This window comes from Dipodomys ordii, unplaced genomic scaffold (assembly GCF_000151885.1).
Source record: "Dipodomys ordii isolate 6190 unplaced genomic scaffold, Dord_2.0 Scaffold33, whole genome shotgun sequence".
Lineage (NCBI taxonomy): Eukaryota > Metazoa > Chordata > Mammalia > Rodentia > Heteromyidae > Dipodomys > Dipodomys ordii.
Window position 1 is genome coordinate 8,646,983 of NW_012267249.1, and position 13,950 is coordinate 8,660,932.

The 13,950-nt window shown below is 48.4% G+C and overlaps 1 protein-coding gene across 1 annotated transcript in view; it reads right to left on the minus strand.

The window, feature by feature from the left end:
* Positions 1-13,661, minus strand: part of Trabd2b (TraB domain containing 2B) — a 216,264-nt gene extending 202,603 nt beyond the window's left edge. The window contains exons 1-2 of the mRNA XM_013016800.1: positions 13,560-13,661; positions 10,864-11,424 (exon numbers count right to left, since the gene is read on the minus strand). Coding sequence (XP_012872254.1) covers positions 10,864-11,424; positions 13,560-13,661 — 663 coding nt within the window. The remainder of the gene's footprint in view (positions 1-10,863; positions 11,425-13,559) is intronic.
* Between the last annotated feature and the right edge of the window lie 289 nt (positions 13,662-13,950).

Sequence of the window (13,950 nt, forward strand, 5' to 3'; positions counted from 1 at the left end):
AGGCTTCATTATCTTACACCAAGTATTTACCCTCAACTTCCTTTAAAAAAAAAAAAAAAAGAGGACAAATTGCTGGGCATTAGTGGCTTATGCCTGTAACCCTAGCTACTAAGAAGACTGAGATATGCGGACTGCACTTCTCAGCCAACTCCGGCAGCAAAGCCTATGAGACTCTCATCTCCAATTAACGACCAAAAAGCTGGAAGTGGAGTTGTGGATTAAGTGGCAGAGAGTCAGTCTTGAACTAAATAGGCAAGGGACAGTGCTCAGGACCCTGAGATCAAGCCCCAGCACCTACACAAAAATAATGGGGTAAATATTTACCTTTCACGATTGGTTTAGTAATGTACTGTAATAGACTTGAGGCCTAACACTATAGGACTAAATAACAATGACTCTTGAGGGCTGGATAGAAAAGCGTGAAGTAAGGAGAGGTAGAGGGCTTTTTTTTTTTTTTAACTACATTCCACATTTTTCTATCCTGGCATCTTCGGCTAACCGTCTCCTTTGTCCCAGGACAGCCCTCTCCCAGCTCCTAGTCCACCTGTAGTCTCTCACAAAAATATCTTCATCAAGAAACTGCATTCTAGTCTCATCAGCCTCCCCAGTAAAACTCCTGTACAAGTGGAGGAACATAAAACTACCAGCAAGCCCACCAGCAGGTTTCCTCTTGAGGACTCCACAGTGGAATAATCACTAAACATACCAGCCAAGGTCAAGCACAATGACCATCCTTTGTTTCCATGGAGATCTCACAGTACATGTTGACCCATCCCATGTCCAATGTTTCATCCAAAGCTTTTCAATCTACATCTGAGCCCCAACACAGAGAGCCTGGTTATCAAACGATGCATTTGCTATCCAGCTGATATCTATGGATCCATATAATTGGAGCTCTGAGGGGCCAAGAACAAATTCAGTCCCTTTACTGAGCTCAGCAACCATATTAGACAAGGTCCAGGGAACCTGGTGTAGGCCCCTTCTCTGCTGCCTTCCTTGTTAAGGAGACTGCAAGCAGGATGCAAATGATTAAAATTACCTGGAATTATCATTGCCAATTAGGCTTTTGTTTCCTCTCAAAATCAAGGCAAACAGCCCAAGAAAGGGGAACCCCTCTGAAACCACAGCTAAAAGATGAGACTGGGAGATTTCCAGATGGCTTTTTCTGCTTGTGTCTTTCTAAAAGGGGCTTTCAAAGGGGACCCAAGGCTTAAATACTAAAGGCCTTTCAAGCACATTAAGTCCACTGGAGATAACACAAGCCAGGTTAACTTTAATTAACCCTAATAGAAAGGAAGAAGGGTAAATCCTTTAAACAGAAAAAGATCAAGGGATAGGGAGGAGGCCTGGTCTTTTTTATCTTTGCTCCTCGGCTTCCCCAGGTAAGGCTGGCTCCACCTGGCCTAGGAAGTGCCCACTATGTGCCACCCACATCCCTGCTCTACCCTGTGGCTGCTCTCAGGCAACACGCCCTGGTACTCGTGGAAGCCAGGGCGGAGGTAGATGCACCTTCAAAGGAACACTGACAAGCACCTCACATGGAGTGCAGCCTCCAGTGTTTCCAGGGGCACTTGGGGGCTTCCCTTCCAGAGCGAGATGGGCTTACTTGGCATGCTGCCCTTGTAGCACTGAGCCAGGCAGAAGTGGACAGACCCTAGGCAGATGGTTTCATTCATCCTGGTTTCTAGGCCCAGACCACAAGCTGATCTACCCAGAGTTCCTGAGATACCCCTCCCACTGTGGCTGCCATCTCTGCACCATTGGTCTCTTCAGTCTTAAAAGAAATCCATTGCCTTTACTGGGGTAAAGGCAGCTGGTGTCCCTGCAGCTTCTCCCAGGAAGTTTTCCAAGGCTGGAGAGGTTGTGTACTTACAACCTCTGCCACACCTGCCTCCACCTCCCTCATCCCACTGTGGTGTTAAGTCTTATCTGTTTGTATCCTTCCCTGCCCAGAAAAGAAGCATCTGGGTCTCAATATGTTATTGCTTGCTTTTGTGTCTCTAGCACATATCCTGTATCTGGCACACAGTAAGAACTAAGACGATTCTGGAAAACTTGTACAATGATGGTAATTTTAAAAGTGGAAAAAATTGCTATGAGTTAATCTCTGAACGTTTGTGTGTCTGGTACTATTGCTTAAGAAGCTGACAAATGAGGAAACAGAGGCCAAGACAGGCTGTATAACTCATTTGAGGTTACCTGCATTCCTACTAAGTGCACTGATTGTGTGCACAGAGACACTACAACTCGGGGTTGGAGGACCAACACCTAGAGGCTTTTTCAAGGCTAACACCAGGTTGTAAATTTACATAAAGACTAATTTGGGACTCTACAGATGGAATCAGACTAGGGAGCTACTTCAAATAAAGGAAGCAGAGAGGAGGTGTTTTTTTTCGTGTTTTTTTTTTTTTTTTCTGGTCCTGGGCCTTGAACTCTGGGCCCATGGTTAGCACTCTGTCACTTGAGCTACAGCACCACTTCTGGCTTTTTCTGTGATTAATTGGAGATAAAGGTCTCACAGACTTTCCTGCCAGGTCTTGCCTGGAACTATAATCCTTAGATCTAAACCTCCTGGATAGCTAGGATTACAGGCATGAGCCACCAGCACTGGGCTCAGAGAAGGAGCTTTATGCAGAGAACACAGGCTCATGAGGCTGGAGCAAATGATAGTAAATTTGATCCAGTGGGAAGGGTGAATCATGGGGATAAAAGGTGACAAGGTCTGGACACTGAGGGCAGGGAGATGTACACATGTCCTGTCTGAGGGAGGGGATGGTGGTCAAGTGCCTCTGTGAAGGCTGGCAGGTTACCCAATAAAATCATCTTGCATTAAACAGTCAGAAGAAGGGACAGAATCTAGGGTCACGTACAGAGGCAGAGACCACACAGGCATCTTACAGCCTCAGTGACAGCCCTGCTTGATTTTGTTTATGGTGCTAGCTGGATGACCTTCTGGCAATTTTCAATCATGGCCAGGCATTCAGCATGACCCAAGTACAACTCACCAATCAGGCCTTTCAAAACGCAGTGCTAGAAGCCAATTACATTGGTGCACACAAACTGAATCTACTGAGTTAAGATCAGGTGACATTAATCCACAGTGGCAGTCCAAACTGGTGAGCTTGGATAAAAGTCTGAAGAGCCCAGGCCTTTAACAAAGATGGTCCTCAAGGAACTCTACTCATTCAGGTAGAGGAACAGCACAAAACCAGTGCATGGAGGCCTGGGAAGGACTGGATGCAAGAGTCATAAGAGAGAAGCAGGCAGAGATGGTACAGCTCAGCATTGCTGCAACTCCCAAATCAAGACAGTGAGAGGAGAAAATCAGACTTTGTGCGCATGTGTTTACCAGGCTCAGGACTGGATCCAGGGCCTCCTGCATGCCAGGCAAGCACTCTACTACTTGAGCCACACCCCTAGCACTAAATTAGATGTTTTTAAATGAGAATAAGTCAGCCTGGGTGGAGTCAGCCTGGGTGGAAGGGTGCCTGTGCTCCAGGTAGTAAAAGAAAGAAAGAAAAGTCTTTGTTCATGATTGAAAGCTAAGAAAAAAAAAAATTCCAGAATGCAGATACTGTGACAAACTCACCAGACTCATGGATGCTATTAGAGACAATACTAAAGATGGCGGACATGTCTCAGGTGGAAAGACTGAGGGATTTCTGTGACATGCAAGACATGCAATGTACTGCATTCCAATTTCAGAACTGAACACATTTGGCCCGATTTTGTAATCGATTATGAGCACATTTTTAGGCAGTTTAGAATCAGGAAAGAGTGCCTAAGTAGTAATTACAAAGTAAAAATATCAAAGTGCTGAAAAAATGTCATAAAAGAATTCCACTGGGGGGTAGGAGGGGGGCAAAATAAATGTGGCTGCATCTTTAAAGAAAACTCTGGACTCAATCTTCCAGAGCAGATCAGACCCAAGAGCATTCTAGGAAGACTTCCTGGAGGAGGTATAGCTTTAAGCTGAGCCTTGGAAATCTTGGGATTCAGAAGCAGGAATAAAAAAAAAAAAAAGAGGAAATGCCTAGAGAAGGAGGGAGGCCTAGCAGAAGCAACACATTTCCAAGCTTGGGGCAACAGTCTTGTGTTCCAGCGGATATACTGCCTAGATTTAAAAGCCTGTGCATCCTGGAGGAGCAGCCTGGCGAGACGGCTTGGCAGCCACTGAGCAAAACTGAAGGCTGGGCCACCGGCTGCCTGTGGATTAAGTGGGTGGACAGAGAGCCAGTGATAGAAGATAAAAGGGAGTGAAGTGGATAATATTTAGAAGCAAACTCAAGGGGGAAAAAAATGTCAGCAGCCCAGGCTGGCAGGCTTCAGGGCTGGCCAGCATTCTTTAGTTTCCTCCCTAGGAAAGCTGCATTACCAGGCGACCTCTTCCTGGCTTTGAGAGATGTCCAAATGGGAACTATTAACAATGGCACGCTCCCATTTTTATCTCCATCAGAAAGCGCTTTGGCAGTAAGGCTTTCTCTCTGGCCATGAACTGGAGTGAGGTGTGTGGGGGGAGGAGGGGTGTGTGGGGGGAATTAGACACTGTGTTCACAGATGGGGCTTCCTGGAATTCTTGAACACTGGCCCTTTCCAACTCAAAGATTTTAGAAGTCTGTGTTGATGAGCCGAAAATGCTTCAAAGTTAAGAGGCTAGAATTTCATGATGTGAGGATTCTTCTAAGTCCCCAACTGTCTCTCTGAACCTCATGTTCTAAGATTTCACCATTCCTTGGTTCCCAAAGTCTCAAGAGTTTTGTTTGGGCTTAGAAGCCTGGAGCTTTGGAGCCTGGAAGCTTCTGATTCTAGGCTAGATTCGTCATCTCTGGCTTTGGAGCTTCCATCTCCTTTGGAGATATGGTTAAACCTTCCAATTTCTTGCTTCTGAAATTGTCACATACACACACACACACACACACACACACACACACACACACACACATACACACACACACACATAGAGTTCTAAGATTTCTAAGGCATGGATTGACCAAGTTATAGAGAATTTGCTGTGCTAGCATGCCTATGCATGTACACACACATGCCCCCCGCCATACCAATCTTGGGCTTGAACTCTTGAGCCTTGGCACTGTCCCATAGTTTTTAAGTTCAAGGCTGATGTTCTACCAGTTGAGCCACAGCTCTACTTCCAGCTTTTTGGTGATTCCTTCCTACATAAGGGACACAAGATGGCAAAATCATCAGATTGTTTTGACTCATCGATGAGGCTATGGCAAAATACCCAACAGTAGTGAATTTATACACAACACACATCTGTTACAATTCTGGAGGCTGGAAAGTTCAGGGTCAAAGTGTCAGAAGATCTGGTGGCTGATGAGGGCCTGTTTCTTACAGATGGGCCTCTCTGTGTCCTCACATAGTAGAAGTGGAAAAGAGAATAACGAGGACCCTCATGTCCCTTTAGGAAGGCACTGCTTTCTTCCCAAAGCCCCTTTCTCCAACCTCTTACATCATCACCTTATGAGTTAAGTGTCAGCATGTGGATTTTAGAGGGACCCAGACATTCACACCACAGTTTGGGAAGCTTAGATTCAAAGCAGGCCCTTATTCTTACCTTAGCTCTAACTTTGGACTAGTCCTTCTCTCTCCCTGACCTAACTTGTCTCCTTTGTTCCACCACAACTTTCCCTGGTGCCTCTCTTCAGCCTGCATTTCTTGGAGAGCCTGATCCACCCCACCCCTGAGCCGCTGAGCCTGAGTTATCCATCATGGGCAGGACTACTGCTGAAAGCTACTTGCTGGAAGCCTGTTCGTTCCAGAGGGTGATCATGCTGCCTGCCTTCAGAACAGAGAAGAGCCTCAGCCTGTTGTGGCATAGTCTGCGGAGCACCTGCCCAGGCTTGATCTCTGTCATCCCAGCCTGCTCCTTCCTTCAGATCCTCACTCATTCAACCAGAAAGCTCATTGGTTGTGCCCATGCAGGGTCTGGGAACAGAGGATGGGGAACAACAGCATCGTGGCCTTCCAAGAGTAGATTAGCTGAGAGTGGACATTGCAGTTATTCCCTGGGAGGTGGCCATGACTAGCCTTGTTTCATAGTTTTGGAAGTGAAGGCACAGAACACTCAAATGATAGTCTGTCTTGTCCCTGATTCTTCATGCTTCATAGAGAGACCCTGTTCTTTCATGTGCTTCTTGAAGCATGCTACCCTTTCTGAATCAATGTCTAATTTCACCCTCTGGTGTGGAGCTGCTCAGAGAATGTCTGTCACATGCTAAGGAAGCCCCCTGGGCATACCGCTTGGCATGCTTATACTCAGATTCCTTCCAGGCCTAGGTGGCATTTGCACGCGCGTGTGCACACACGCACACAGGGCTGGATGATAGAAGGGAATTAAGGATGGTTATATCATGGTTGCTGACTATTGCTTATTAACTCATCCATTCTGCAAGTATTTATTGTGCATTTACTAAGACCTACTGTTTCCCCAGAGTATAGATAGAGGAGACTTTTCTCAATTCAACTGTGTAGACTTAGCCATCTTTACAGAGGTCCCATGGAAAGCTGAAGATGCATTCCAGGGAGGCAGTTGGTGCCCAAAATGTCTTCAGAAACTCATACTTTAGAATTACCTTCAGATCCAATTTATGAGCCAGGCAGAAAACTAGTTTCAGCACTTTTCAATTATCTATTTTACTTTTTTTTTTAGTAAAAAATGAAGATCTCCCTTCACGTGCACACTAATCTACCATTCCACATACCCACACATACAAATATACCAGCTAAGGCCATCTGACTCTTAAACACCAAAACAAATCCATTTTTCAGATACCTAAAAAGATTGGCCTTTAGCAGGGGAAAGACCTGAGTCTGAACCCTGAGTCCACTTGGCCTGTCTATGTGATCAAAGCCAAATGATTCAATGTTTTCAATTTGTTGTCTTTAAAAATAGGTATGACAATAAACCTTGTAGCACTGCCAGGAGGGTAAGAGAATATACTTGTGAGAGCCAATGCCACGTGTTGTGCAGAGACAAAGCTCAGCACCTGATTTTGTGGTTTCCATCTCCCTTTGTAGGAGACTTGTAAATTTTATAAACATTTTGGACACTTTTGGCAGACATGCTCTAGAGTTCCAACTCTATACACTCTGGTGATGCCAGCATATGTTGGTTAAAATATAGTGTAGAGGATCTTTGTTCTTCTACGTTCCCTGGAAGGACCTCATAACATAGTCTCTAGTGTACACGAGTAGGGTGGATGGGGAGGATTGAGGCACCCCAGAGGGAGTAGTAGAAGCTAGTACCAGTCCCTGGAAGTAGCAGGCAAAGTTGATCGGGATCTACAGATTTGAAGAATATCCTCAGGTCAGTTGTCCTAAGGCTCAGGTCTCCAGGACCCCAAGAGAAAAGGGTGTGCCAACATGTCCCAGTTGAACAAATCTTCATGTTGTTGAGCCAAGGTTGGGACAGTGAATATGGAGGCTGGAAGAAAGGCATGGATGCTTCAAGAGCAGCCTTCCTCTTCCCTTTCCCTGATCATACTCTGTCAATCATAGCTAGGAAGTCGTTCACTTTCTCTACAACCTTCTAAAGGTAGTTTCTTCGTGTATTCACAAAACCAGCTTGACTTTGAAAGGCTGGTTAACTATTACTCCATCCATCCAACAGCCAGAAACATTAAATCTTGCCTAAGATTAGATACAGTTCTCTATGTCTTACCCACCAAACTGAGCTAGTGATAACACAGGAGGAAAATCTTTAAAAGGCCTGCCTACGTCTCATTACTCAAGACCCAGAGTCAAAGGAAATGATTTCTCTGTAAGTACAAACTCCTCAAGAAAGAAAATGTTCAGCTCTCAAGTCCTAAAGGCAGAAGAGGACTACAGGATAAATTACAGGAGGGTATCAAGCACCTGGCCAGGAGGAAGTCTAAGAAACAGCATGGGGTAGCAGGAAGAGCACATCCTTCATTTAAGAGTCTGGCTCTGTTCCTTGTTAGCCATGTGACCTTGGGCTAGTCACTCAACTTCTCTGGTGCCCACCTTAGAAAGCCATAGTAAAGTTATCCAGGGAATTCAATGAAATGGAAAGGCATGCGGAGTTTCCTGCTGGGTGTCTGGCACGTGGAATTGATTAGAATCAGCCTATGGAATGTCAGGGCTGGAAGGGGCTTGAAAGATGACCTAATCTTGGTGTCTCATTTCACAGGCAAAGAAAAAAAGGTTCAGGGAGAGGAACTGACTTGCCCAAGGTCACATGGCAAAACTCATGCTGATATTGGATCTAGCGCCTTCAGTTTATTTTGAAATTAGAGGTCAAAAAACCTATCCGTTGGCCTGATCTTCCAAGCTACGCTAGCAGATCAGACACTAACCATACAAGCTTTCCTGTGGTCCCTGTAGCCCCTGTAGCCCCTGACGTCCCCAAATTTAATCTTTCTTTATCCACTTAACAAGCAAACACATGGTATTTCTATCCAGAAAAAAAGAGACATTAAAAAAATCATGAAATGAAAATCTCAGACTTTCCCAGAGTGGCAGCCTTAAAAGGCTTCTTTTTCTCACCTTCCTCTCACTGTTCTCTTCCCACCCCAACTCAAATATTTTGCAATAACAGTAATGCTTCGAGGAAAGAGAGGGAAAAAAAAAAACTGATGCACTTAACAGATATTTTGGTGCAATAATGCATCACAGATGTTCCTATCAAACTGTGCATGCGTGCATGCAATTTACTGAGAAGTGGTTGCATTTCTGACTTGGGGAAGAAGGTTCTAGAATCCCACCTTTCCCAGTTAGTCCAAGACTGCCCAGGAGGACAGAAGAAGAGGTTTCATCACCTCCCTCCAAAATGACAGCAGGACAAATTGATGTTGTCGGATGCTTGGGCAGGTGGTGAAGGGTGTTTAGATTAGGAACTAAGAGAAATAAATTCCTGTTTTCTTTTGCTTAGGACTTGCATTCTGGGTGCTATGGAAATGCTGGACCCAAGAACAATTTGATGAGTGAGCGGGCCTGGGCTGGTGATAGGGTGGGTGTGTTTTTGCAACAACAGAAATTGGAGTCTGTTTGATCTTCAAACATAGGCTTTGGAGAGACTGTCAGTGGGCTCCTTGCCGGCCGATGAATGGCTTCTCAGAAACTTTTCCTAAAACATAAGCTCACTTTGCAGCAAATGTTTTCAACCTACCAGAGCCATCATTTGGTTGAACAGCAGCATTTCCAGACCCCTCTGAAGAAAGATAGTTTTGTTGTTTTAAGAGAGACAGATTAAAGCTCGGGGCTGTTTAACCAGGGAGCGCTCCCTTTCAGCCCTGGTTGGGTTCCTCTGTGGTTGGTACAAAGAGGGGTGGTTGAGACCGATGGTGGATCCCCCACCTCCCTAACTTAAAGAAGAGACTGAGCCCTGACAGGAGGTCTCTGAGCAGAGAGGCCTCCCACAAAACTGCCCCCAAAATAAGATGGGCGGTGAGGGCTGGGGGTGGAGTGGGGGAAGAGTTTGACACAGATAATATTAGCTCGTGAGGCTGGCAAGGGAAAACTGACTTCAGAGAGAGCAAGCCGCTATGTTCAGAGAATTCAGCACTGGGGTAGAGAATACACAGGATTTTCCCCCGTGGAGAAGGAGTCAGGCATAGTCAGTATCCTGCGGGGCGTGACTAACTGCCCCAATATCCCTGCCACTGGGGCCCTCTGGGTAAGGACTCCACAGTTATGGGAGAGCCAGCAGGAGAACCAACAAACCCGCCTTTCATTTGGCCGGCAAATCAATCTGGCTTCTTACCTCCCTGGGGACAATATTGCATTTCCCCTGGAAAAACAAAGGCCAGAGATCTTGGAAGAGGAGTGTGTATGTGTGTGTATGGGGTGAGGAGGGGGGATCAGTTTCTGCCATGGTTTCCCTGGTGAAAAGCTTGCAACATCTCAGCAGCAAACTAGCAGGTTTGATTCCAGTGGTAAAGTTCAGCTGTCTCAGAACCACCCCTCACTCAGGGCATCTGCCTGTCTTAGGACCTCCTCGGAGAAGGAACCACCAACCTGGGATCCACAGCTCAGTTCTCAAGGCACAGATGTGAATTCATTGTCCCTAGGGCCTCGGAGTTAAGTTTGGGACCAGTGAGTTACGGGTGACCTCTGCCCATGGAAACAGGCTTTTAATGACATTTTACTGGATAGGGACTCTGGCAGCCAGAGACTTTAAACCTCTTAAGTCTCTCCCTTCTCCCTGCCACTTCCACTCCCTACCCCTCCCTGCCGCCCCCCCCCCAACCTTAAGGTTCAGAAATCAGAATTGTCAGCTTGAAAGCAAACACATTTCTCTGAAATTATTAACCCCCAACGTCTCTTTTACTGACTTTCTCCCAAGTCTCAGGGAGGCAGTCCGAGGGTCGCAGAGCACGGGGGAATTCTATAGAAATAGCAAATCAGTGCTAGTATAGGCCAGAACCACAACACCTGATGCTATCCACTCAGCACAGTGCACTCCAGGCACCAAATCCTTCTCCACACAGACACAGCAGCCTCCTGCTCAGGAGACGCCAGGCCTGCAGAAAGACTGATACAAACTGGCAACTCCCCCCTCTTATTTTTTTTTTTGTTCTGGATCTCTCTGATGCTCCCAGGGAAATTCTTTCTGCTCAGGCAAGCACAGCAGGTGGAGAGTGGATATCCCCAACAGGGAATCACTGAAATGGAAGAAAACACACAAACTCTGGCACACACCAGTTTCCTCGCATCCTACCACAGCGGCCCAGGGCTGTCCCAGGGCCAGAATGAAGCTCTCCTTCTGGGGAAAGGATCTGACTCTGGCTGCCTGCTGGAGGGCAAAAACAAACAAAACACAGAATCAGAGCAGAGGAGCAAGGTCCTGAGGCTGCTGCTCAGAGCTGGCATACACATGCCTACCTGGGAGAAGTTGAGCCCGTTGAGTGGATGGCATTGCTCCTCTACCTGCTCCACGGCCCCTGTACTCTTCTTCATCTTCTCAGCCTGCTGGGCCAAGTAGAGGTCCAGCACGGGCACCCCACGAGAGCGCACGTCCGTCTCCGTGAGCGAGTTCACCATGAGCATCACCCACACTGGCCTCTTGCGCTCCCAGTTGCCCGCAATGGCATTGAACAGGTAGTCGGCGTACAGTCCCTTGCCACGCTGTGCAGGTGTCATCCATGAGGGCATCATCAGCTTCACATAGTCCAGGTGGCGCTTCAGGCGCCAGTAGAGTTCATGAGGCAGGACATCCTGCAGGTTCTCCCCGTGTGGCAGCAACTGGCAGCTGGCCAGAGCCGAGATGGTATAGGGGTCAGTCAGGTCCAGCTCAAAGTAGACACGGGCACTGGCCTGGAATGCTGCCTTGGAATTGTCCGGGATGAAGTCCCAGACTCGGGTGTAGGGGACGTGAATGGTGCCAAACAGGTAGGCTGGAGGATGGCGCCGAATAGTCCACAGGAAGGAGTTCAGTTCCCTCTGCTGCAAGGGGGAGAGGAGAGGCCAGGCAGTGAGGCACAAGGAAGCGGAGCCACACCAGGGTTAGATGGGTAGCAGGGGGAAGTGAGGACAGAAGGCAGAGAGACCCACTCCAGCTGTTACAAAGAGCAAGGGCTGCTGGGGGCTGGGGGCTGATGCCTGTAATCCTAGCTACTCAGGAGGATGAGACCTGAGGATCATGGTTCAAAACTAGCCTGGGCAGGAAAGTTCAGGAAACTCCTGTCTCCAATTAACCAGTTAAAAAGAAAATCTGGAAGTAAAGCAGTGGCTCAAGTGGTGGAGTACTAGCTTTGTGTGGAAAAAAAAATCTAAGGGACAATGCCCAGGCCTTGAGTTCAAGTCCCAGTACTGATGCCAAAATAACGATACCATCTATGCTGTGAGAAGCCCCCAGAGCAGTGCCAAGCACTGAGAAAGTGGGCAATGAAGAGAGGCTCTCATTATGACTTGCTTTCACTGGGAGAGCCAAGGTCTGCCACACCACCTGAGAACACTCATTGCTTGGCCAAGCCAAACCTTCACTGGGTGGTGTTTCATGTGGAGGGTGGGGCTGGGGGGGGTGGACGACAGAGAGTCCTGCTCTGGCAAGAAGGGAGGAAGTCATATAACTTTTAAATACAACCATTAGAAGACACATGCCAAGAGCACTTTGAAAGCAGAACACCTATTAAAAATAGCACACTGATTTCAACAGCTACTTTTCCCGTTCATCGGGGTGGATATGGGTTTTCTTCTTGCAGGGCAGGTTTGGGGGGTGTTAACTTACTTTGCTCCACTAGCTGAGACCATAGATGAGAAAGTGCTTTAAAACCTTGCAAAGCCAAGTCAAAGCTCAATTTCTGGGTTGGGAAGAGAGCGTTCCATAGAATTAATCCCAAGAAATGTACATATTCTGGGTGCTTTCCAGATTCCTCCACCAAAAATGCATACCTGGTCTCCATCCCCAATTCTGTCATTTCCTGTGACCTAACTCCCACTAAAGGTGTGTGTGTGTGTGTGTGTGTGTGTGTGTGTATGCATGGGCATGCAACACCAGAGCCATTTCGCCACATCCAGAGTTGGACCAGGGTAAAGGGCAGGGGCAGGAGACTAATATTTCTGTCAGGCAAGCTCGTTTTCTATTCCGAAAAGCTCCACTGACCACTTGTAAACTTTAACATTTTTTTTCCTGTCTGATTGTGGCACAAATAAAAAAAAAACACGGGTTGAAGATTGAGGAAAACCATTCCTTCCTTTAGTAACAAAACTTGTAAATCTTAGCATATTGGGGATAAGTGCCATGCTAGCTAGCTATAGTCCTCCCTGCTTCTGCACAAGGCAAGCTAGCTTGCTAGTTGTGCACCTTACCCAAGGTCAACTAATTCCCTGTCACAGGACAGCACAGGAAGACCCCAGGCAACTTCCCCAGTCTCTAGGCCTCCAACTCAGGATCTCTGCAGAAGGGTTCTGGGGAAAATCAAGGGATTCCCGGTTTAGGGAAGAGAATGTAATTACTTGACCCTCCTCCTGCAAGGAAACACTAAGCCAACATGTGCTAGCGTTTCCTTTTTCTCTCCCCTAGACTCTTCCCCTTTTTGGGACTCGGAGCACTTGAGGTGGTAGGTGCCGGGGCCTGGGCTGCAGAGGAAGTGAGAACCCGCACGTGAGGACAGCGTGCCCTCATTCAGAACCTGCAGGCAGGGAGAGGGAGGGAGGCCTGGGAAGGGGCAGAGTGTGCCTGAACGTCGGAGAAAAGTGCCAGAAATATAGGAAGAGAGGAGAGAAAGAAGCGTTTCAAGACAGGATAAAAGTCAGAAGGGAGCCCGAAAGGGGCAAAGAGGAGGAAAAAAAACCCAAGCAGGACCAGAAGTCAAGAAGAGAGCCCCAAAGCGTTAGCGATTGGAGAAGGAACCCCAGGGAGAGAGGGAGAGGGAGAGGGAGCGCCCATCTGGGCTCTTGCTCCGGGCAAGGAGACGTGAAGGAAGGGTGCCCAAGCTGTGCCCGCACGCAGGACCGGGGTGGGACGGGGTTGGACTAAGGTGGGTGAGAGAATGAGAAGCCAGACCACTGCCCCCCACGAGCCGGGGTGCCGGGGCGGCCGGACGGGCGGGAGAGTGGCGGGGCAGGCGCTCGCTCACCGATCCGGGCGGCCGGCACTGTCCTCCGTCTGGGGGCTGCGGGCGGGCGCGGGCGGTGGCGAGGAGGGCAGCGAGCAGCGGCCCCGCCAGGGCGGCGTGCATCCTGCAAGGGGCCCGCGGGGCGCGGGGGGACCCTCCCGGGCGGCGTCCCCTCAGTAGGGCGGGGAGCCCCCAGCTGGGCACCGAGGGTCCTCTGGAGCGCGAGGCTCCAGCTGCGAGATGCTGGGAGCCCTGCTGGGGCGTGGTTGGCTGTCCCTTTCGGACCTGGGGGTCCCTCTGGGGCGGGGCTCCGTCTGTTGGAAGAGGGGGACCCTCGGGGCGGGGCGGGGCCCCTCTCCAGGGCGCGCAGCCCGGTTGGCCGAGCCCGGGGATTCTGCGAGCGCGCGGGGAT